The 23,130-nt window shown below is 50.2% G+C and overlaps 1 protein-coding gene across 1 annotated transcript in view; it reads left to right on the top strand.

The window, feature by feature from the left end:
• The window catches only part of MAMLD1 (mastermind like domain containing 1), a 120,677-nt gene extending 103,578 nt beyond the window's left edge, over nucleotides 1–17,099 (top strand). Inside the window, exons 4-5 of the mRNA XM_033116015.1 lie at nucleotides 14,376–14,460; nucleotides 15,722–17,099. Coding sequence (XP_032971906.1) covers nucleotides 14,376–14,460; nucleotides 15,722–16,872 — 1,236 coding nt within the window. The 3' untranslated portion in view covers nucleotides 16,873–17,099. The remainder of the gene's footprint in view (nucleotides 1–14,375; nucleotides 14,461–15,721) is intronic.
• Nucleotides 17,100–23,130: the final 6,031 nt, after the last annotated feature.

The following is a 23,130-nucleotide window of genomic DNA, read 5'->3' as shown; positions in this document are numbered from 1 at the left end:
CCCCAGAAGTGACCACTGTCTTGATTCCGACAGTCATTCTCCTGCGTTTCTCTCTCTCTATATATATATATATATGTGTGTGTGTGTGTGTGTGTGTGTGTATATAGTTTCACCACTTATTCATGAACTCAAACAATCGCTTCATTTTGAAGAACTGAGTGGCAAGCACAATCTAGGTGCGTCTATAAGCAGCAAAGTGTCACAGTGCCACTATTAGATGAAGACTTCAAAAAGAAGAGCTGCCCCAGCTCCCCTCTTGGGGACTCGGTGGCTACAAGCATGTTCCCTCCCATAAAGGGAATGTACGGAGCTCACCACCATCAGACACCAGGCAGAGTCACGGCCATGGCACTGGACACCAGACGTATGGCCAGAGGGAGTGGGCTGCTCTGTGTTTGCTGGCAAGTTCCCCATCTGCCTTCAGGACCTCCAGCCTCCAGGTGTGTAGGTCAAGGCAGAACACCTCTGTGGGGTGAAGTGAGCGTCCCCACCTGATGCAGGCAGCAGGATATGGAAGGCAGAGCAGGAAATGCAGCAGCAAAGATCAACCCAGATTTCTTCCAGGGTGAGGGAGAGACAGAACCCCAAGGACGTGGAGTCAGGGAGGCGATCCAGGGATCTACCCCGTTATATTGGCCACCCCTGTCCGTTTCACCTCCCAGCGGCAGGGACAGCCTGATGAAGATTCTGTCATGTAGACCAACCTGCTTTTCCGCTTTCCCCTCTGCCACCTTATGATTCAGTTTCCCTGGAGCTGGGTAGTCAGTTGACTCTGATCTAGCTACTTTTGAGCTTGACAAGTTATGATGCTGTTGTCTCCTGGAGTGGTCCCCTTGTCATTGCGGGATCATATCTTCACAAACAAAACCAGAGCCTTACCGTACATTTAGTGGGAACTTGGGAGGGATTTGATTTAGATGCATGCATTAAATCTGTTGTCTAAATCCGGAAGTCTCCAGAGGAAATCCTGCCACTCCCTTCCTTGGTTGCCTGAATGTGATAGTTAGTTGGATGGCTCCTTTGGAACCCCAGGACCTGTCAGCAGTGCTCACTGTACCCAGCAGGGAGACACTAGGGGAAATAGGGGGGAGGATATGCATAAGCATAAGGGTTAGACTTTGGACATTGCATTTTTAGTTTTGGTGATTAATAGCCTGGATTTTGGAGTACGTCAGACACAGGTTCCACTTCTGGCTCTGCCACTTACTTACCATGTGACTTTGAGCAAGTTTCTTTGCTTCTGTGAACCTTATTTTCCTCGGCTATAAAATGGGGATAATAATGGTACCTATCTTTCCGGGTTGCTGCGGGGATTAAGGGAGATAAAAACTACACAGTGTTTCGTTCAGTGCCTGGCACGTTGAACAAATTCAGTACATGGTAGCTGTTATCATCATCACCACCATCATCATGAGACAAGAGCAACCTTCCAGAAGCTGTCAGAGCCACAGTCTCTCCTAGCTACTGAGACTCCAGATTCTGGAGATCCTTGATGTCCTTGCCCTTTGACCCAGCCCCTGGGGGTCCCCACAACAGTGCTCTTAACCTGAACTTGCTCCTGTAATGATTCCCAGTGGCCCAACTAGCCTGACCAACCACATAGTCTTCCTACCTCATAACCCAGCTTTGCTGACGACAGGCTCAGCACTGGCCACTCTGCACACCTGCCCCACAGAAAACTGCCGAGTATATTGCAGACCTGCTCTGTGCCCAGCACTACGGGAGGGTCTGCCACAGTGTCTACCCCAGGGAGTTAATCGGCTGCTTGCTTATTCATTGGAATTATGGTGCAGAAAAAGATGTGTATTTCTTCCTTCCTTAATTGATTTATACATTATTGATTTTACCTTTTTGTGTTCTTGGGTTATTTTTCTTTTCTCTAGGCAAAGTAGCAATTTCCCAGTTCAGCGTAAGCCTGTGATTAAATTCCAAGTCTGCGAACTTGATTGAATAAGTGAACTTGATTTTGGTCCCCATCAATTGTAGTCAGCCTTAGACATTTAAACTTTGAAATATTAAGGTTAAATTATATGCATTTATAGAGGAAAAATCCAGAAAAGCTCCAACTCTTCCAGCTCTTGCATAGAGAATTCTCTGCTCCAAGGAAACTACAACAAAATGCAAATGTACAGAAGATATGCAGGAAATGGGTAGGATTGGTGCTACCCTAGAGTTCTTTGCAGAATCTCTTTAGTCAGCCCTGTCTCCTTCCCATCCTCAATACCTCATGTATCATAACAGAACTCCTCCAGTTTGGAGTTCCCCTCATTTTACGATACAGTTGTAAAAAGAAAAGAATACTGGGTCACACAGTAGCCAGCCCAGAAGCCATTGCACAGCTGTGGAACCTAGTGGCCCTCCAGAATCTTCTTGCTGCTGGTCTGCTTATACCAATTGCAAAAGTTTCAGTTGGGCAGTTTGTTCAAGCAAAACTCAGGGCATGGACTTTGAAGTCAGACAATATCTGGGTTCTAGTCCAGGCTCTGGCAAGGTCACTCAGTAGTAGTGACCTTGGGCGAGTTGCTTAACCTCTTTGTGCTTCAGTTTCCTCATCTTTACAATGGGAGCATAATAGTACCTTCCCCATAGGATTGTTCTGAGAATTGAAATGACCTCAAGAAAGGGCTGAGCCTAGTGCCTTACGTTGAGGAATTCTCAATAAAGTTTTCTAATTTTATCAAAATGATCATTTATCATTATTATTGGTCTATTTTGCCAAAAGATAAGAGATATGATGGCCTTGCTGAGCTGTGTTGGCCAGACCACCCCTAGAGCAACCTGTCCAATTCCAGGCTCACCCATGTAAAATTCACAGGACAGTGCCTGGATTGTAAAAGTGCTCGATATATGGCAGAGGTGTTATTAGTCATTAAGACTACCACTAATTAGCCTTCCAAGAGAGCATATAACATGCAGGCACTGCATATGTGTTAATTCAATTATTCTTTATAACCCCTACCACTCTATAAGTAAGGTACAGCCATTACCTCCTTTTCACAGATGAGGGAATTAAGGCACAGAAAGGTTAAGTTACATCCCCACAATTACATAGCTAAGAAATGGCAAATCCATGAGTCAAGCCCAGAACTTCTTTCTCCAAAGCCTGCCATTGTGCCAAAGAGCTGTGTTCTCCAGTATTGTAGCCAGCAGCCATATGTAGCTATTTAAAGTAAATAAAAGTAAGAATTTACTTCTGCATTTGCACTGGCCACATTTCAAGTGCTCAATTGCCACAGGTGGCCAGTGACTACCACATTGGACAGTGCAGGTATAGAACATTCTGTTCTTTCTAGGATGATGATTCAACATCATCTCAGAAAGTTCCATTGGACAGTGCTGCTTATAGCACTTCTGGGATTCTATTCCCTATAAAATCTCAGACTTGAGTTGTATAGTTTTCTTGTTATTAATAGACACATGGTTGTGATATATTGAAATCCCATTTGCACTTGGCCAGGTAGCGTAATAGCAAGCAAGAGACCAAGAAGTCTGACTCACGTTAAATTTTCCTGCTTTTCCAATGCATGACTTCAGATTTACAAAATCGTTTCCTGCCACCTCTGTTCGACAGGTAGGAGCATTCACCAATTTGCCCAAAGATCCAGCTTCTTCCACAGCCCTACCTTGACCTCTTTGGGCTATCTGGAAAACATTTAGTATCTTACCATGTTCATCTCACTAGTGACTTTAACAGCTGGAGCTGGCTTCTGAAGTCAGGCCAGCCCTGAAGGACCGTGAGCCTTGAGAGTCTCCTACATATGTGCCAAGTCTCCAGTTCCCTCTTCTGGGCTTTCTCTGCTCACCTCCATTATGTGGTTATTAAAGACCAGAGAAAGGAAAGAAAGGCGTTCCGGGTTTGTTTCCGAAACCCCTTGGTGATTACGTCTAGAAATCTTTAAGCTCCCAGAAGCCAGTAGAATTATACTATATAACTATAGCCTTGCCAACACATGTATACCTCCTTCCGAATCTCCATGGTGGAGAAGATTGGACCAATCTCTAATCCAGTCAATACTTTAGAAAGTCCGAGCAGTTTCTGTCCATTTCTTGCAGAGCAGCTGAATATCTATGGGGGTCAGTCATAATCTTAGCTTCTTTCACCAGAGCCCATTTGAGTTATGGCGATACCATAGAATAGCCAACAAGGTGGTGCCACTTCCGTGTGAATGAAGACAGCTGACTGTTCCTCTCCATGTGCAGAGAAGGAGCCTTTGCACTTCCAAACCCAGGAGTTGCTTGGGTTTTAGTCACTCTGTAAATCAAATCCAGGTTTTACCCCGACCTGCCACTGTGTGTCCTGGGTAAGCCTATCTGCACTTTCTTGTCTTGTAAATTAAAGACAGTCTCGAATGCATGTGTGCACAGAGTTCAGTGCCCAGCACACAGTGTGTGCTCAATAAATGTGTTAACAGATGTTACTTTCATGATGTCATTTTGATCCTTCTCTGTTCTATTGATGGGTTTTATTAATACAACGGCACTGAAAAGGGATGAGTAGATGTACTTAAATGAGGTTCAAGGCTCGGTTTATCATTAACGTTCATCCCCAAAAGAGGCCAGTGCACTGATCACCAGGTGCCTGGGACATCATGCTAAATTCATAACAGAGTAAAGTTGATTGACTTTTCCAAGTATTTGCTGGGCCCCTCACCTGACTGAGGCACTGTCTGGGCTCCAGAAGGATTCAGAGGTGGTGAAGACTTGGCCCGGCAAGACTGTTCAGGCCCCCAGGGTTCAGCCACGGGAGCAGGACTGAAGGAGAACACAATTCCCAGGGTGGAGGAACTGAATCTTGAAGGACATGCAGGATTACCAGACTGCAAACTTGGATAAAGGGCATTCCAGGCTGGGTGAACCAAGGAGCACAAGATGAGAAGGCTGAAAACAAGTGGCAGCCTGTTTGGCTAGCTCTACGAAGATCAGTGTGACTGAAGGGTAGAGTACATGACACTATGGAAATTGAAACCTGGCTTCCAAGCGGGTGGGAAGTCAAGGGACAGAGGGACCCTGGGCCAATTTCATTCCAGCAAGCCCTCTAGTAATTATGGGTAGCCCCCATTCCGGGTGCTGAGTAGGTGTGAGGTTTCTGAAATCAGATACTGCTGTTAGACCCTACCCATCCCATGGTCTAAATTTGATGAAATTTGGAATCGTATGGAATCAGCCAGTCCAAGAGCTATTAGTCATGGCCACCAGTTACTGATGGACTTGCTTTACTGAGCTTCTAGTGATTTCAAGGAGAGAGATGGATGTACCTTACTTTTGGAAACCTCTAGGAGTAGAAATGTTCCTAACAACCTTTTCTTTGGAACTTGGGCCTCACACTTAAAGGGTGGGTGATACACAGTGTCTTTTCCAAGTTACATAAAATGGAGGAGGTGCATAAGCATCAACTATAAAGCTCCTAGTCAATCAGTCGAGTCAATCAATCGGATCTCATCTGTCTTATTTCTTTTGTTTTTTAACTGGGATTGGACTGCCTGCTCCCATTCTCTTCCACTTGAATGAATGGCTCCAGGCCCATTCCCAATTGCTACTGAACAGAACTACCCACATTGTGGGGGCATCTTTTGCCGCCGGTAATTCCCACGTGCCATCTGTAGTTGTTTCTGCCTGAGGAACTACTGAGGCACTGCACGCGAATGTTAATGCCGAGGTGGGGGGATCTGTTTCTTGACCCATCACTGACATCCTACAAGTCACATGAAGCTACCCGGGATTCTTGAGCAAGAGCTTACGAGTAAGCCCCATTCATCGCTTTTAGAATGTGTCGTCATGGAATGGGCCAGCAATCAGAACTCTAGTAATGTCTAGCAAATTGGGATTGTTAAAAACTCCAATGTGGCTATAAAGCTGTCTTTAAGATAATCAAGGAACTAGGTATGCTGGTACAAAGAGTTGTCAATTGTAGAAAGTGTCATTTCTGTTCATGTCCAAGATGACTTTTACCCGAGGACAAATTGGAACCTGATGCAGTGAAGCTGGAGGGAGCCAGTGAGCTCAGCTCTGTGCTGAATTATCCCAAGGGGAGCGGTACTGGGCCCTCCACAGTTGGTACACCGTCAAATGGCAAAGAAGTTTTCTTTCCCAAGTGCATTTTTTTTACTTGCTAAGAATGTTTCCTGTTGTTTATTGGTTTTGTTTTGTTTTGGGGAGGGTGTAATCTGTAAACCTCTTCCTAAACCCATCTTTAAGTAGTTACAATTCATTCTTAAACATTTGTCTGGAGCCCTCTTGTAAAACTTAGCCTGTACTTTTCTCAATGGCATATTTTAACAGTCTACATTTCAAAATTTGTTTTCCATATGGCAAGTTAATGAGTAAGGGCACACACACACACACACATACACACACACACACACACACACACACCATGGCAAACTACACGTGGGCCTGGGAACCAGGTAAACCTGCATTTGCATTCTCTGTGCTACTAACTAGCTGTGTGACTTTGGGCAACTCAGTTAACCTCTCTGGGCTTCAGTGTCCTCATCTGTAAAATAAGGACAATAACAGTTCTCGCCTCATGCACGGCTTTTTAAAGGATTGAGTGAGATTGAATCTTGAAAGCACTTGGGTTCGTGCCTGGTGCATAGCAAGGAATCAATAAATTTAGTGGTGGCAATTCTTTATTGTTGCTCAAATAATGCATCCAACTATTTACCGGCCTGTCATCCACTAAAGAGACTTGCCCACAGTAGGTGCTTAGTAAGTGCTTATTGCAATGAATCGAAGTGACTCTAAGTGTTTAGTTTAGATTTGGGGGATCAGTACTTCCCTTCCTACCGGAATGTTTGGTAGGAGACACAGCTGATCACTTGCAGCTCAGGTGTTAAAAGCATGAGTGTGAAGAAGTTGTCTCACGTAGAAAGAACTTCTTGTCAAGCAGACTTCCCCCTGGTCCTCTTGGACACCACTGTTGCCAAGCACTTGGTGTGTTCACGAGGATGTCAGGAGCTCATTTGAGTCTTGAAGCTTTCTCTAACATGGACATCAAGTGTGGGTTTTTTAATTACCTTTGGCTGAAAGAATTGGGTCAAAGATCAGTTCTGATGAAATTCCCGTCTTCTGAAACATGATGGAAAGGGGAGGTCCCGCACACACACAAATCCCGAAACCTTGGGGCCCTAGCAAGGTGAAGTGCAGTGAGGGCTGCAGTTCAGGACGTGGCTGTTGTGAGATTTCCACTTGACTGTTTGGTTTTGCACTCACCATTTGGTTTTGCAGATTCCTCAGCATGTCTCCACACATACCTACAAAGCAGTGTGCTCTGCTGTGGGGGGTGGGGGGTGGGGAGTGGGGAGGGGGGGATCGGGCTTGGTCAAGGTCATTGCCGATGAACCAGCTATCTGACCTAGCTTTACTCCCGTTTCCAACGTGACAGTGACCGGTCAAGGCAGAGGATCCTTAACTGAGATCCACGGATGGGTATTAAGTGGTCCAGAAAACCCCTGAAATTATATGTAAAATGTTGCTGGGCTGGGAAGGGGGAGACACCATTGTAAATGCTTTTTCTGTGGAGAGAGACCATAGCTTTTAACTGATTCTCGAAGGAGTCTGTGACCCAAGACGATTAAGACTGCAAAGCTGTTTGGTTTTGTTGCCCAGACCAGTTGGTGTGTATAACCACGACACCCAAACGACCTAGCTAGGCAGTCAGGGAAGTGACAAGATCAGTCAGAACCATTTTGTGGCCAAGCAGCTGATGGATTGTTCAATCGGTTGTTGTAGACTCATGTAGACAAAGCCTGCAAGCTTTGGGAAGCCAGCCCCCCCCAGGTCAGCCTCGGGCGGCAGCCCCCATCCTGCCAGGCCCTGGGGAGTGAGTCCTTCCTGCCCGGCAGCTCCTTTGCTCATGAGCTGGCCCGAGTCACCTCCTCGTACGGCACCTCAGAGGCAGCGCCCTGGGGCGGCTGGGATCCGAAGGCCTGGAGGCAGGTGCCCGCTCCACTCCTGCCTAGCTGCGACGCTGTAGGTAAGTCACTTCCCCTGAGCCTCGCTTTCCTCATCTGTCAACTGGAGCACAGTCCCCTGCTCAGCCTTCCCGCCTGCCTCACAGGGTTGTTGGGTGGAACACAGGAGGTGACAGCCCATAAAGCTCTGTACACCTAGGAGGGATTGCTCTACTGTGTCCCGGCCAGTCTTTGGCACAGAGAACAGCCAGGCAAGCAGAGTGCTCCAGGTGCCTCAGCCTCACCTCCAGGGAAATGAGTGGGGATTGCCCCGAGTGCAGTTGCTCCCTCCCTGCTGTTCACCTCTCGGTACCCAGTTCCTTCCCTGCCTGTCTGTCCCTGTGGCCAGACTGTGAGCCCGAGGGGGACAGGGGCTGCGCTTCTACACCACGAATCCCCCCAGTGCCTGCCTGCTCCACACCTCGTGGGTGCTGAGGAACTGCCTCTCCCGACAGCAATCCACTGTGGACTCTGCACTCCAAGGTGGTCCTTCACCCCACCCAGGACTCGTGTACCCTACAAGTGGGCAGTTGGATTTCCCCACTGGAGGACTGGCAGCCTGCGAAAGGCAGGCAGAAGGAATCCAAGCCAAGCCTGTTCAACATGGCTGTGAGTTTGGATCATCCGGCATAATCTAGAAAGAATGGCCTGACTTGCCCTAAAGAGTCACATTAGTGGTCACGAGAGCAAGATGGTGGATACTAGCCAGAGTGGGCCTTTGCGGAGAAGTTCATTTTGATCGTGGAGTTGTTTTTCTGGCGCATGAAATATCACTGCACACAGGACATCTGCCCTGTCTGCAGAGAAGACTGGAGAAATGAACATTACTAAATGATAGTGATCAGAAGATGGTCATCGGGCTGAAAGGGCCTCCGGGATTCAGGCCTTTAATGGAAATTCTGCTTTGGTACGTACTGCCTTGTTCTCTTTATCTGCCTGCCCTGGCCTGGAAGAACAAGCAGTGCTTTCCGTTTAAGGGCTATTGATTTTTTTTTGTCTTTTTCTCGTTTTCTGTGTACTCTCGGAGTCACAGTAATCTTCAGCTGAAACCTGAGAAATCTTGTCGAGCACAACAGTACCAGGGAAACAGAATTAGCGAAAACAGATGGGGACATTGTCCCCTCAGGATGTCTCTGTGTCCCACCCAGCCCTTCCCTGTCCTTGGAAGTCAAAAACGAGATCCCAGCTAACTTGCCTCGCATATTCCTATCTCCTCCTTGTTATGTCTCTACCTAAGCCAAGGCTTTCCACCCAGCAGTGAAGGGTGGGTGGAGCAGGTGCTCGGCCCCCAAATCTTCCCTACTAAGCTTTGGAAGTTGGGCCCACCTGGGAGCGCTTTGGGGGACAGGATCTTGCAAGTTCAGCCGGTGACTCAGGAAGGCCAGATAGAGGATGCAGGCACCACAGGGGAAAAAGAAAGGGGAGCTACAAGGATACTTGTTTCCTCCGCCCTGGGATATTTCCAGCATTGAGACCAAGCCCTTCCCGGACCGGGCAGCCCTGAAACCACCAAGGAGACTGGGGAAGAGTCAGAATAGAGTTCATGCAGTCAGAGGTCAACTGGAAAGACAGAAAATGGAGACTGAAAAAGCTGACCTAGAGCTCTCTGCCATTTACTCTCGATGTCATTGATTTTTTGAAGCCCCCAGTGACAGCTTCAGACCGGTTCAGACCGCAGGGCAGCACCATGATGGTGAGGGAGGTCCCCAGGTCCTGTGCCAGCAGCCCAGAGAGGCAAAGAAAGACCCCAGCAGGCCAGTGCTGTTCCCGGTCTTGCCCAACTTAGAGAACAGTGTGGCGGGTTCTGATTTACCTTCAGGACCCCACGTCCTGACCCGAGGTTTCTGCCGTGCCCCCCACCCTGCCCACTCCCGATCCCTTCACTCATCATCATTTCTTTAGAAGATGTGTAACCATCTGAAATGATCTCTGATTGACTTATTGTGTCTTCTGAGTCTCCCCTCCATTGCAAACTCCGTGAGAGTAGAGCTGCACAGTGCTCTCCCCAAGTAGACCCACGAGAAATGCCTGTCAGCTGACTAACAAGTAAACCGTCTCCTCCCATCAGGTATTTGGACAGGTTCGTTGGGGGCCCCCGAGTCAGTGAGGCCCAAACCTCACTGGCTGTACCAGGGCCCGGGCAGGTGTTGAGCAGCCTCCCCGCCCCCAGCCCCCAGATCTTGGCCGCAGGGATTTGAAGGGAGGAGAAGTGATGGCACCGGATCACTCCCAATGATACTGTCTCCTCTGGAGGCATTCTGAAGAAACTGAGTCACAGGCTGCGAGAGTCAGCAGGGACTAGGAAAAGAACCTCGCCTGCCTTCACTGTAGGAAGTCCTTGCAGTTTCTGAAGAACACCTGAGGAAAATTTTCACTTAAGAGCATTCACACCCCCTGAAACAGGGCTTCCGGTGTAGTGTGTACGTTGCCTCCATCCATGGGCTGTGGCAAGTCTGAGGTCTCCCCATCCATATGGGTGGGGGAGCCCCAGAATTCAGGTCTTGATTTCTTGATCTCCACTCAGAGCGCTGTCTTCCTGGCATTTCAAAGGAAAAGTCAGAAGGGTGGGTGAGGTGTTTCCAAATCTGGCTTCCAAAAACTACAAAAGAAGGTGCTTTCCCTAGTGGAGTAATAAACAAACCCAGATACTAGAGCTCATTAACCTATGAACCTGTTAATACAGAGCTGAGTGCCTTCCTCTGCTGGGCAGGCTGGCTCTGTGCGGGGGCACTCACAGGCTGCATCTGCTGGGAAAGGAGAGGGTTCCCTAGTGATGGGAAAAAGTCTCCCCTTCCTCCTCTCCACCCTCCTCCCCTCCTTCTTATTCTCTCCCCCTTCCTTCCCCTGTCCCTCCCTTTCCTTCCCCCTTGCCTGTCTTTTCCCTCCTTCCCTCCCTCTCTCCTTCCCTCCCCTGTCTCCTTCCCTGCCTCAATGTGCTGTACTCCGGAAGGCTTCATCCTGTGGCGTCCCCCAGAAGGCCGTCCATTGGAATCCCCTTCCCAGTCAGAATGCTCTCCTCCTGAGGATCACGGGGCCGGTAACTTCAGTCTGAATCTGGCTGAAATCCAGGAACCCTTTGCGGGCACCTGCGTGCGAGTCCTGCTGATCCTCTGTCCTTATGCCTTGGCCGCATCCGCCACCCCCTTTGCCAGATTAAATGGTTGCATCAGTCCTGAGACCATTCTTCCCCTGCTGTGGTGAGAGGAAGCATCTAGGTGATTCCACGGGACTTAAATGAGCCTTCCACCGATGGTGGATGAAGGTCGAAGCTGACACAGCACCTGGCTTGGCCTGCTGGGAGGCCCTGTGTTGGGCTCAGCTTGCCATGGGCAGCAGTGGAGCTTGGGCCAGCCGTTTGTCTCTTTCTCCTGACTAGCACATGGATGAAGCACTAGCCCTGCTATGGGCCCCCATACATGGACCAGGGCTTTGCAGCTTCCTGCACGTCAGCAAGAAGCTTCTAGAAAAGGAACTCCTTGACTTCCCAGGTCGCCATCCTGGCTGGGACTTGCCTATGAATGTGGCCCCTTGGCCCAGTGCGACCAGGAGGAAGTATTACAGGGAAGAGCCATGGCCCGAGTTCTCTGAGAGACTTCCTGCTGGCACCAACCTAGGCTCAGCATGGTGAGCAGCATGAGGGAAGTGCACCTAGGCTTGAAAAGGGCACACCGACGTTGCCCTGTCACTGTCTCCTGGCACAATATAACTTCAGCCATAAACATGCTTAAGAAAAGCCACAGGTTGCCTGGGCCATCATTCATGAGTGTTGCTCACTAAGCTACAATTTTCAGCCACAACTTCCTCCTGGTCACTGAAAACATTTGTCATTTCCTGATGTCTCCGTTTTCCAATGATTAGCATTGTCAGTTTCAAAGGCAACCACTGTTTTCTTGGGGCTTATCTGTGGAGCACAGTGATGCAGAACAAAGGCTGGGGGCCTCCATCTGCAAAACAAAGGAAGCAGCCTCCTAGGGAGGCCTGGAGAGAAGGTTCTGGCTCACTGGGCCAGGGACAACAGGACCAGGCTGGGAGCAGAGGGCTAGTGGTGCCCTGGACGACCTCAGCAGTATGAAGAGACCCCCGCTTGACCGCAGTGCCCCCGGACACCGGAGGGCCGGGCCTGCAAGCTGAACGTCAAGTACGCCCTTTGGACTTGGGAGTTGGTATAGCCATGCTGCTGGACAGGTTTTCCCTCCAACTCTGGATGCTCCGGGTTTTGTGTTTCCTTGGATGAACACTAGCCAACATCCCCCTTATCCTGTAACCCTGGACTGTGTGAGAAGCACTCTTTTCTCTGGCAGACACTAGCCGATTCCTCCACCCTCTGACTTTTGTCTCCCATGCCTTTGGATGTCTTTCCTTTCTGCCTCTTCCCTTTTGGGCTCTTCTGCTCTCCCTGTGCATCTCCTTTGGTCGCACTCTATGGCTTCTACCTGTCCCCCTGCCCCCAGCCCTGTACAACTATTATTTGAGGAAACTAACAGGGCAGTGGGTGGGGACGGAGTTAGGGTCGGTGTACACCTACCTGGCCACAGGAGCAGGTTCCCTGAAGCAGCAGGCTGGCCAGGCAAAAGCACTGGGTCGGTCTGCAGTTAGGAGACGCGGCACTTCCCAGCCATGTTGCTTTGGGCAAGTCATGTAACCTGTCTGTCTGAGCCTCAGCTGTCATGTCAGTAAGCTGGGGTCTGTAGATTTTCTGCCCAGATCTCCTAGAGCTGGTGTAAGTATGGAAGGGGAGAACAGAAGTGAAAGAGCTGCCTCAGAAATGCCTGCCCACCCTGAGCGTCTCAGGCACATCCAGCGCTCCCCCACTTCCTTGGGAGGTCACAGGGCCGCTGTGCTCCTCAGTGTTCAAATCAGCATCCCTTGGAGAATAACCTGCCTACTTCAAAGGTTGTTGTGAGGTGATGTGCAGTAATGGGTACAGGACACTCCATACAGTGAGCACGCATGAAGGAGGTCTTATTGCCTCCACACCATGCTTTAGCAGGAAGAGGGCACCTCCGTGGGCTGGCTGAGAAACAGCACCCCCGCTGCCCACATCCCAGCAGCCCCGGGGTGGGGGCAAACGCTCGGACAGGAAGCAGGCTAAGGGCAGGATGGTGAAATCGCTTCTAGAGTAAACTGCCCAGTGCCATGTGTTTGTCCTCTCTGCCTTGGCAGGAACTGAGGCCAGGAACTGCCGCCGGGCCTGAGAGCCGGGCACTCTCCCAAGTGCTGGCTCCGCCCCCCACCATCCCACACCAGCCCTTCTGAGAGCAGAAAAGCGGGCCAGCCCATGTTGTAGGGTCTTCTGGTATCTGGGGGGACACAGCTCAGAAAGTGGACTCCGGGGGGTGTTCCCTGATGCAGCTGCCTTGGTGGTTGGCACACTAGTGAGCATGCTCCTTGAGAAGCGGGTAGAGATGGCAGTAGGTAAGCACTGGACTGGGAGTCAGACCTGGCTCCCAGTCACAACCAGGCACTGAATGGCTGAGGGTCTCCAGGCGAAGGACCAGTTGCGCCTTCTACGTGCCCTCATCTAGTTCTTTCCAGGCTGTCCCCTTGAGCTGCTCCCACACTCAGTGCTGGGACAGCGGCCCTGAAGTTTGGCTCCTCCTCCTGCCCACCCAGCTTGGAGACGGAGACAGAAAGCTCGTCCCAGTTGCTCATGCTGCAGCCAGTCAAGAGAACGAAGTGAAGTTGGCAATGAGTGGTTACTCTGGGTGTTGGACAGTACGTCTATGTGACCAGGTGGTCATCCTGCTGTCCATGCCAGGACCACCCAGAACAAGCCTCAGCCCTTTCCCCGTGACAGGCCCGCAGAAGCTGGGCACCTACCACCACATAGCCCAGAGTCGGCTCTGCCCCAGCCCCCCTTGTTTGCTCAGCCATTCTTGTCTGTGTGGTTTGGAGTCCAAGCCCTACCCCCATCACTTAGTGTCCTCTGAATGCAGCCAGTTCCTCTGGCCTCCCTGAGGCTGGCATGCCCAGACTCTTGTCAGTACTATAGGCATGATTTAGCCAAGGCAGAGTAGTATAGGACTGTCACCTCCCTCCTACTACATACTCTGCTTCTATTAATGCAGCCTAATGTTACATTTGCTCTTTTGGTGACCACATCTCACTGCTGACCCATCCTGAGCAGAAGGACATCCAAAATGCCTAAATCTTTTTCTACGTGCTCTCGCTGTTTAAGCTCTGTGTCTCCCACCCCATCCTATGCTGTCGCAGTTGGTTTTTTAACCCAGGTTGAATCCTACTTTTATTTATATCTGTGGAGTTTTGCTCGGGAGGGTGAGGCATGCATGCAAGTGTGTGTTGGTGTGTTCACTCATGCTTTCTGCTACACCAAAGCCAAGTCCTGGGTCCCCACACAGTGATCCCAAGGCAATTATTTCTTGGTAGTTATAATCTAACACGTCTTTTTCATCTTCTGTTTAGCAAGAGAAACAGAGATCAGGTCTTATGGCAGTGACCCCTGAACAGCGGAGTGCATATATCACCCAACAGATGAGTCAATTTCAAGGTAAGCAGTTAAGGTCAATATTCCCAAAGGGACAGACCAGGGTGTATGTGTGTGAGGGTAAGGTGAGAATTCACCCCAGAATAAGCCGTTACTGTGGATGTTTCTTAAAACACTGAAGGAAAGTGGGGGGGCCTTTGAGTCAGTTCAGTGGCACCCTGGTTGGATCTCTCACATTGGAAGCTTAAGTAGGATCCCAATTGAACGTCAGGTATTAATGACTGATGTTACTGTTTAATTCAAGACATTGACTAAACTGAGTCAAGCACCTTAAAGCAGTTATTCTCAGTAAGAGAAGGGCACACCCCCTGGAGTTTTATCAGAATCAACTGAGGGCTGCCACAACCCCAGGGTTCGGATCCTGCCCTCCCCACAGGGACCTCCCATTCTAATGGGCTCCTGGGCCATCTCTCAGGTGTGGGCCATGGAAAAGGGGTTGGAGAAGCTCTGCCTCAATGAGTCTGTAGTAGAGGATTCCCAGAGCCTCCACAGACTGCGAGGGTCCCCACCCTACCATGGCAGCTGTGAATGTAATCACCATGTATTGGCCTGGGTTTGCAAGAAATCAGGCATGGTCCCCACTTCGCAGAGCTTCCAGACTAGTCAGGTAGAAGTGTGCTGAGCAACCCTTATCAGCCAATCATGATGTTGTGCTAGGCCAAGGGTACTCTCACCTGGGGCTCAGCGAAGGCTGCTTGCCTTCCAGCAGGTGGTCAGCACCTTCATTTTAGCCAATGCCACCCTCACGCCATTGCGTCTCCATTCTTGTGCAAAACCCCTGTTCCTTTGGGCCTAATATCAACTGAATGTCCCACCTGCCCAGATCAGGCACGCTTCAACTGTAGTCGGGACAAAGCAGACAAGGTCCAGGAAAACCATTCCATCTGTGAAGGGGTGGGCAGTGCCAGGCCTGCGTACAGAGAACTGAGTATAAAAGCAGACCTTGACTGTGGCCTCATGGAGCTTACAATATACTTGAAAAGACAGATGGAGCTGGCATTTTCAAACCCACGTGATCTGCACTTGGTGGGTGGGGCCCGTGAGCACAGACCCAAGAGTCTAGGAAGGCTCCCCAGAGCAACTGTAGTCCAGGCTGAGGGTGGAGGAACAAGGGAAGTTGAGAAGATTCGGGGAGCAGATGATTCTCAGTAGGAACTAAGGGCAAAAGGTGAGAGGTCGGTGCTGGGCTGGTAGCTCCTTGCTGGCCGCTGCAGACTGCGTTGAGGATGCCTTTGGAACTGACCCGCCTTCTCTCTTTCTGTAGCCGTCCAAGAACAAATCACCTCCAATTGTAGCCGGACCAAGGCGAGCCCCCCATCCAACCAGCACATGATGCCACCCAGAGCTGGGTTCCTTCAGAACAATCTGAGTCCAGGAATGATCCCACCCAGAAGGCACCAAAGCCATGAGGGCATGATCTCACCAACCCCAGGCAAACGGCAAGGAATTTTCAACTCTAGTCCCCCGTTTCCCATACCTTTGCGCTCTGGCCAGAATCTCCTGGGCAGCCTCGGCTCTGTCTGCCGGCATACACAGATGCCCAAGGCCGTCCCCTTGGGAGTGCGCCTGCCCGGGTTCAGTCCCAGCCCCCTGGGCAGCCAGTCCCTGAGTCCCCACCAGCTCAGACAGCCTTGTATGCCAAGAATGCCCACCATGTTCAGTGATGCTGCATGGGCGGCAGCAGCAGCAGTAGCTGCAACCCCAGTGGTCTTGAGGGAACCACCCCCAAGCCAAGTAAATAATAGCATCCAGCAGCATTTTGATAGCAACTCGATCTTCGCCAAGGCACCCATGAGAGTCCCCCTAGTAGCTCCAGCCTGTCCATCACAGCAAGCAGTCATGCCCCCCAATCAGGGGACCCCAGGAGGCAGGCCTGGCCATAAGGTGAGTGCTGCCCTGGCCAACCCCAGGTTCAGCCTCAGACAGAGCCCAGTGCGGGGTCCCGTGCCTGTGCTGAATGTCACCAAGTCCCTCCAGCAGGGCATAGCTAGCTTTGGTCACATGAGTCCCATACAGGGTATCGAGCCGCCGCCAAGCTATGTGGCTGCTGCTGCCGCCGCCGCCGCTGCCTCTTCCATCGCTGCCAGCCAGTCCCCAGATCCATTCAACAGAATGGATACCTCCCGTGAGCTGCCACCCTATTACTTTTTGCCCCAGCCCCAACCCCCACTAAAAGATCTGATTTCACCACCTGACTGCAGTGAGGTGGATTTCATTGAAGCTCTCTTGAAAGGCCCTGGCGTGAGCCCAGATGAAGACTGGGTGTGCAACCTGAGGCTGATCGATGACATTTTGCAACAGCAGCACGCTGCTGCCCAAAATGCCGCAGCCAAGAATGCTGGCCAAGTCACCCAGAATAGCCAGAGTAACACTCCCCACGTCGACATCACTCTAGGGAGTGGCGTGAACCCATAGCAAATTCACAACCGGCCCCAGACAGCCACACAATTGTTTCCTTGAGTAGTAACCATCCATGCCCATCCCTCTCTCTCTCTCTGTGACAAAATGGAAAGCTGGTGATTTTTCAAGCTACCTGTACATATTTAAAAATTTTGTAAATGGTTTTCCTAAACATTAATGACAGAAGTATTTATACTTCGTTTTGTGACTTTGTAAATAAAGTGACAGCTTTCGTTTCAGTACAGTTGTGTTTATTATGCATTGTTTGTGTTTATTATACATTGTTGCAAAAACGCAGACTGTGTTGTTGAGTCGCTTATGGTTTTGATGCAATGGGAGATGTGGATGTGACCAAGAGGTGTCGTGCAAGCTGATAAATGCCAAATAGAAAACCACTTAGCCATTTCTTTCCATTTTCACTGAACATCCGATCGCCTTGTGTGATTCTTAGTCACTTTTGTAAACTTTCAGTCTCCCGCTAGCTCTTTCCTGATGAGCATATTACAGCAGACGCTGTTGTTATCGTGTGCCCCGCCTAGGAAATTTGCGAGGAGGCTGAGAGTTCTGTAGATTTCAGAGAGGTGAAGAAGGAATGTGTGACCTGAACTCTGTCTGAGCTGTCCACCTTGAGGACCTAGAGTGTCCTCGCAGTCAGACAGGAGAAAAACTCAGAAAACCCAGCTTTGCAGCTCTCCAGGCACCCTTGCAGGGTGAAGGTGAGATGTTCCTGGTTGAAAGCCTTTCAGTATTTATTTCAATGTAAGGCTCTGGTGGTTTGGGGGGGAAAGGTCTGTACACATTAATACTTGATTTTTGATTTGTTTTTGATGGTTTCTATCTGCAATTATCGTCATGTATATTTCAGTGTCTGTTAGAGAAAACCCACGCCCACTGTCTTGTAAACTTTTCTCAAGTGTCCAGACTCTGTGTAATCACATTTTAATTGCCACCTCGTATTTCGCCTCTACTTTTGAAATCTGGCATCTGTTTCAAGCCAGTGCGTTTTTTTTCTTCGTTCTGTAATAAACAGCCAGAAGAAAAGTGCCTCTATGTTTTTATTTTTCAAGGGAGCATTCAGTACCTACAAAACCATGTCAGCTAAGCCAGCCAGTGCCTTTGGGTCTTTCAGCAGCTACTGATGTCCATCATTGTCCATCGTGTGCATTAGAAAGGGGCTACACTGAGCAGTGAGGGGTGAATAGTTTGTGTAGGCGTGCTGCAATCCTTTCACAGCACAGCATAGAAGCATGCCATTTGGACGCCAGCCCCTCGTTTTATAGAGGAGGAAACAGAAGGGATGGGGGGGCACGCAGGTTAACTGTGTGCTGGGGACACAGGGAGACTTGCATTGATAATGTACGCTCTGTACCACCATTCTCTTTCCGCTGAGGGCGGCAGACCTCGGTAAAGCGCCAACTCCTCCAATGTAAGGGACACCAATAGAGGGCAGCTGGAGGATGGGTGGGGACCCTGAGGCAGGTGGCAGGCTTGCTACATGCGACAGTGAGGTTTTCTCACTTCACAAAGACAGCCAACAAGGCCCTGGTGAAGCCACGGGGCACCCAAGGTGCGTGGTCCCAGGGCAGGCGGGATGTCCACCTCCTCCCTCAAAACCCAATTCATCCTGAGTGCTGGAGCCAGAAGAGCTTCGTGGGCCCAGGGTGCAGGGGCCACAGGGGTGCAGGGGGTGAGTGAAAGTCCCCCATGGCTTGGCTTCATGTCCAGGACCACAGTGGAAAGGGCTTTGCTCCAGTTTGTCAGGCTGTCGCACCCTTGCTGAGCTCCACACTGCCCCCTGGAGCCCTGCCCCACCCCTCCCCTCCTCCCAGCATTTGCAGCATGCGGTTTGGCTGCTGGTTATTTCCAAGCTAAACTGCACAAAAACAACAGGGACTCCTGTCACCTCACAATACGGCAACCCCCTTACAGAATGAACATGGCTTCCCGAACTTCATCCGAATTGGGCTTACAGTTGGGCCTCATTTCCAAGGGGACCCTAGTAAGATGGCTGGGACCTGTGTCTGTCCCACAGGGTGGTCAGGACGTGACATGCAGGTGACAGGCTGCAGGTAGAACCACATATCCCCAAAGGTAGCGAGGAAGCTAGTTGGGACACACGTCTTTGCCATGTGCTGTAAAAGCGCAGCTGAAGCACCCGTGAGGATCAGATGTAGTCACAATGGAGTACATCATATTTGTTCCCCTAACTGGTTGGGGCAGTTTAGATCCTCATCCTCAAGGTACAAAATGTTCCAACACCATGGCACGCTTGAGTCGCTAAGGGAAGCCCATGTACTGAGACAGGCCTGTCCTGTCCGGCAGAGCCTAAAATACTCTAGGAAGATGCCTGCGCCCACCACTCAATGGCTGTGACTGAGGGCAAAGGTTAACAAGGGTGGAAGCAGGTCTCTAGCCCATGGGCTAGTCGTTACCCAGAAGCCCTGGCTCTCAGCCCAGCTGTTCACATGGGCCCTTCCCCCTTCCTGCAGAGCGTTCCTTATAGGTCTGGGTAATGGATCTGTCCCACGGGTGGCCCTCAGCTGCAGTCATCACTCCCTAGCATGGTCTTTGCCTCCGTTCCCCCTGTCCCTCGCAGGCAGCGCCTCCTCAGGAAGCCTTCCGGGAGCCATCCTCACTATGGCTCTCGGTGTTGCTTCCAGTAACCCAGTGGTTCCTGACCATGGGCAGGCCCTGGATTCCCCTCAGGGCCACACTGAGGCACTTGGGCCCACCTCTCCTGTCCCCTCTTTCCAGTGGGCACAGGGGTAGCAGGGGTTGGGCCAGGTGCCCTTCCTTGGCTCTGTGTTGAACCCAGCTGCCCAGTGACTGTTACTCACAGCCAGCCAGTTGGGGTACTGAAGCTATGCCCTGTAGACCGCCCAGCCCAGCCCTCCCAATGGGGCTTCCTCAGCTTGCCAGAGGGATTCAGGGGTGACAGCTATCCTCACTCTGCTCTGCTGGTCCTCAGAGCCCCAAAATAAAAGCCGAACTTGGCTCACTGAGCTGGTTTCATCTTTCATTCCCAGAGTATTCACTTCCCACCCCAACCATGCGGTGACCTCAAGGCTAAGCCAGTGTGGACAGCAGTAGAGACAGGTCCCTGAGCACTTCCTGCCACTTGACTCCAGCCTGGCCTCACTGCGCCCCCAACAGTCCTTTCTCACCCCTGTTCCCACTGTGCTGTCCCAAGCTGCTCCTTCCTGGAGATAACAACACCCACCATTCTGCCAGTGTACCATGAGCCTCTCCTCTGCTGGGTTTTCCCCGGGGCTTTCAGCTGAGCTGTGTTAAAAAGCCTCTCAACACCACAGCCCATCCAGCTTCAGGCTCGCTCCCTGTAGCCTTCCCTCCCACTCATTCCTCAACCTCAAGCGACTCGGCTCCAGCCCCCTCTCCTTCCCCCAAGGAGGCTGGTCAAAATACCAACATCCTCCTGGCCATAAAACCCATGGAAGCTCTTCAGTCCTCAGTGGACTTACCCCTTCAGCAGCACTGGACTCTCCCTCCTTCCAGAAAAGCGCTGCCCCTTGGCTCCGGGATGCCACAGTCCCCTCACACCCTCCTTACCCTCTGGCCTGTGGCCTGGCCCTCTTTCCTGCTCTGAAAGCCATCCTCTCCTGCTCTTTCCATTACTTCCTCTCTCTTGACTAGGCCTTCTTCACCCTCTCCCTATCTTCCAGTTTCTGCTCCTGGGCAGACAAACACGTTCATGAGCCTGCATGTCAGCATCTCAGTCTGATCAAGAAGAGCACGGTGCATCTGGGCAGAGCCCTAAGTTTCAGTCTCCAGGGGAACGCTGCTGGACTGGGTTGTGCAGTGGCTTGAAGCCCTTTAGGCTCCTTGAATAAAGAATGCAAAAGCTTGGAGGCTGTTGGATTGCCCCTCATTCTTCTTTAGACAGCACCCTTGACGGGAGGTCCTTGTAGGCCCCCAGCCTGTACAAGTCCTTCCCTGAGAGGGCTGTGAAGTAGAAGACACTCAGTTGCCCGTGTCTCCTCGGGAGTTTGCAGGGAGCGGCCTGAAGACCTGTCCATGGGGGTTGCAGAAGAACCACAATCATTAGGGGAGAGATGCTGTCTCCACACCTTATTCCATCACCTCCTCCCTAACTCTGAGTCCAACACCAGGAAAATGCCAGAAGTCCCAAAGGAGGGAAGTGAGACCCTAGGACTTCCCTCCTCCATTAGAGCAGGCTCAAGGTCGCTGGAGGCCCCAGGGCCAAGGTATGTGGGTAAAGTACTGTCTCTCACTTGCCCTTCAACCTAGAAAGTCAGAAGATACCGCAGTGGACGTGGCGTTCTGAAGAAGCACCTACTGTGGCCTTCCCTAGTGTGTGGCCAAGGATGTGCCAGGCAGAGGGAACAGAGAGTGCAAATGCTAGGAGAAATAGAAAAGAGGTGGGTGGGTGGGGCCCAGTGATCCAAAGGAGGGGAGGCAGGATTGGGAGGGCAGAGTTGGGCAGGACCAAAGCACGCCGGGCCCTGGAGGCGGTCTTTGCCTTGGGTCACTCCACTAGTCGTGTGGAAGATGGACTCCAGCATGAATGAGGGAGGCCAGTCAGGAAGGCCTCTATCTCCCGGTTTCTCTCTGTAGACTTCCCACGGACATCTCCAATTGATACGTTCCAAACTGAACTCCTCATCATTCCTCCAAGCCTGGGTGTCCTCCTGCCCGGTGTCAGGCAGCCATCACACCCGACTGCCCACTCTTAGAAAGCCCCAAATCCACTTGGTCTCCAAGTTCAGAACCTGGGAGTCATCCTGGATGTTTGTCTTTTTCTCATCCCTTCTGTGTCCTGGAAAGATGGGATTTCTACCCCAAATTAAACTGCAAAATCTCTGTGATCACAGTAAAAATCCCAGCAAGATGATTTTCTGGAACATGACAAAGTGATTCATCTTGTGGGACAACAAAACAAAAATAGCCAGGAAATTTCAAAAAAAGAAAATGAAGGAGAACTGACTCTGGCTGGTGAACACACAATGTAATTTATAGATGATGTAATACAGAATTGTACACCTGAAACCTATGTAACTTTACTAACAATTGTCACCCCAATAAACTAATTTAAAAAAGAGAGGGCCGGCCTGGTGGCTCGGGTGATTGGAGCCCCGTGCTCCTGAACGCCGAGGTCGCCAGTTCGATTCCCACATCGGCCAGTGAGCTGCGCCCTCTACAGCTAAGATTGTGAACAACAGCTCTCCCTGGAGCTGGGCTGCTGTGAGCTGCTGGACCGACCACTGGTGACTGACTGCCTCAGCGTGGGGAGCGCAAGGCTCATAATACCAGCATAGGTCAGGGAGCTGTGTCCTACACAACTAGACTGAGAAACAACGGCTTGAACCTGAGTGGGGGTGGGGAGGCGGAAGAAAGGGGGGAAAAAAAGAAAAAAAATGAAGACAGAGTTCTTAGCCCTGCCAGATAGTAAAACGTGTCATGAAGCTACTGTATTTAAAACAACATGGCAAACAACATGGCCCTGACACAGAAAGAAACAGATGAATCAGTGGAAAGGAAATAGAAGCACACGTGGGAATTGAGGCACTGAGAAAGGAGGCATTTCAAATCAGTGAGGGAGACTCAATACACGGTGTTGAAAAAGACTAATTTGCCATTTGAACAATAAATATGTCGTCTATCTCACTCCTGACATCAAAATAAATTCAAATGATTGAAAGACTAAAATATGGGGGGGAAAAACACGAAAAACAAGAAAGCACTATAAGAAAACAAGGGTGGATATTTTTATAATATCAGGGTAGATCAAGCTTCTCCAATCATGACATGAAACCTAGAAGCCATAAAAGAAAAAACTGATGAAATTGCCCACAAAACTTGCATAAAGAAAACGCACCATGAAAGTCAAAAAATAAATGACAAATTCAGAAAAAAGGCATTTGGGGCACATGACAGACAAAGGCTGATATTCCTAATACTAACAAATAAAAGTAGTTAATTGTCCACAAAAAGATAAGTACAAGACTTTCATAGCAATTTTATTCACAGTAACCAAAACCGTCGCATAGCCTAGGTGTCTGTCAACAGGAAAATGGATAAAGCAATTCTGGTATTTTCGTGCAATGCAATAATATTCATCAGTACAAAGTGATACTCCTCAGCAATGAAAAGGAATGGACTAATGATACAGGCTACGACGTGCATAAATTTCAAATGCATTATGCTGAAAAAAAGCCAGACACAAAAGCATATGTACTGTATGACCACATTTATATAAAGTGCTAAAATAGACGTAAGTAATCTACGGGAGAAAAA

Source organism: Rhinolophus ferrumequinum, chromosome X, assembly GCF_004115265.2.
Source record: "Rhinolophus ferrumequinum isolate MPI-CBG mRhiFer1 chromosome X, mRhiFer1_v1.p, whole genome shotgun sequence".
Lineage (NCBI taxonomy): Eukaryota > Metazoa > Chordata > Mammalia > Chiroptera > Rhinolophidae > Rhinolophus > Rhinolophus ferrumequinum.
Note: the sequence above shows the minus strand (reverse complement) of the source record. Positions and strands in the feature narration are given on the sequence as shown.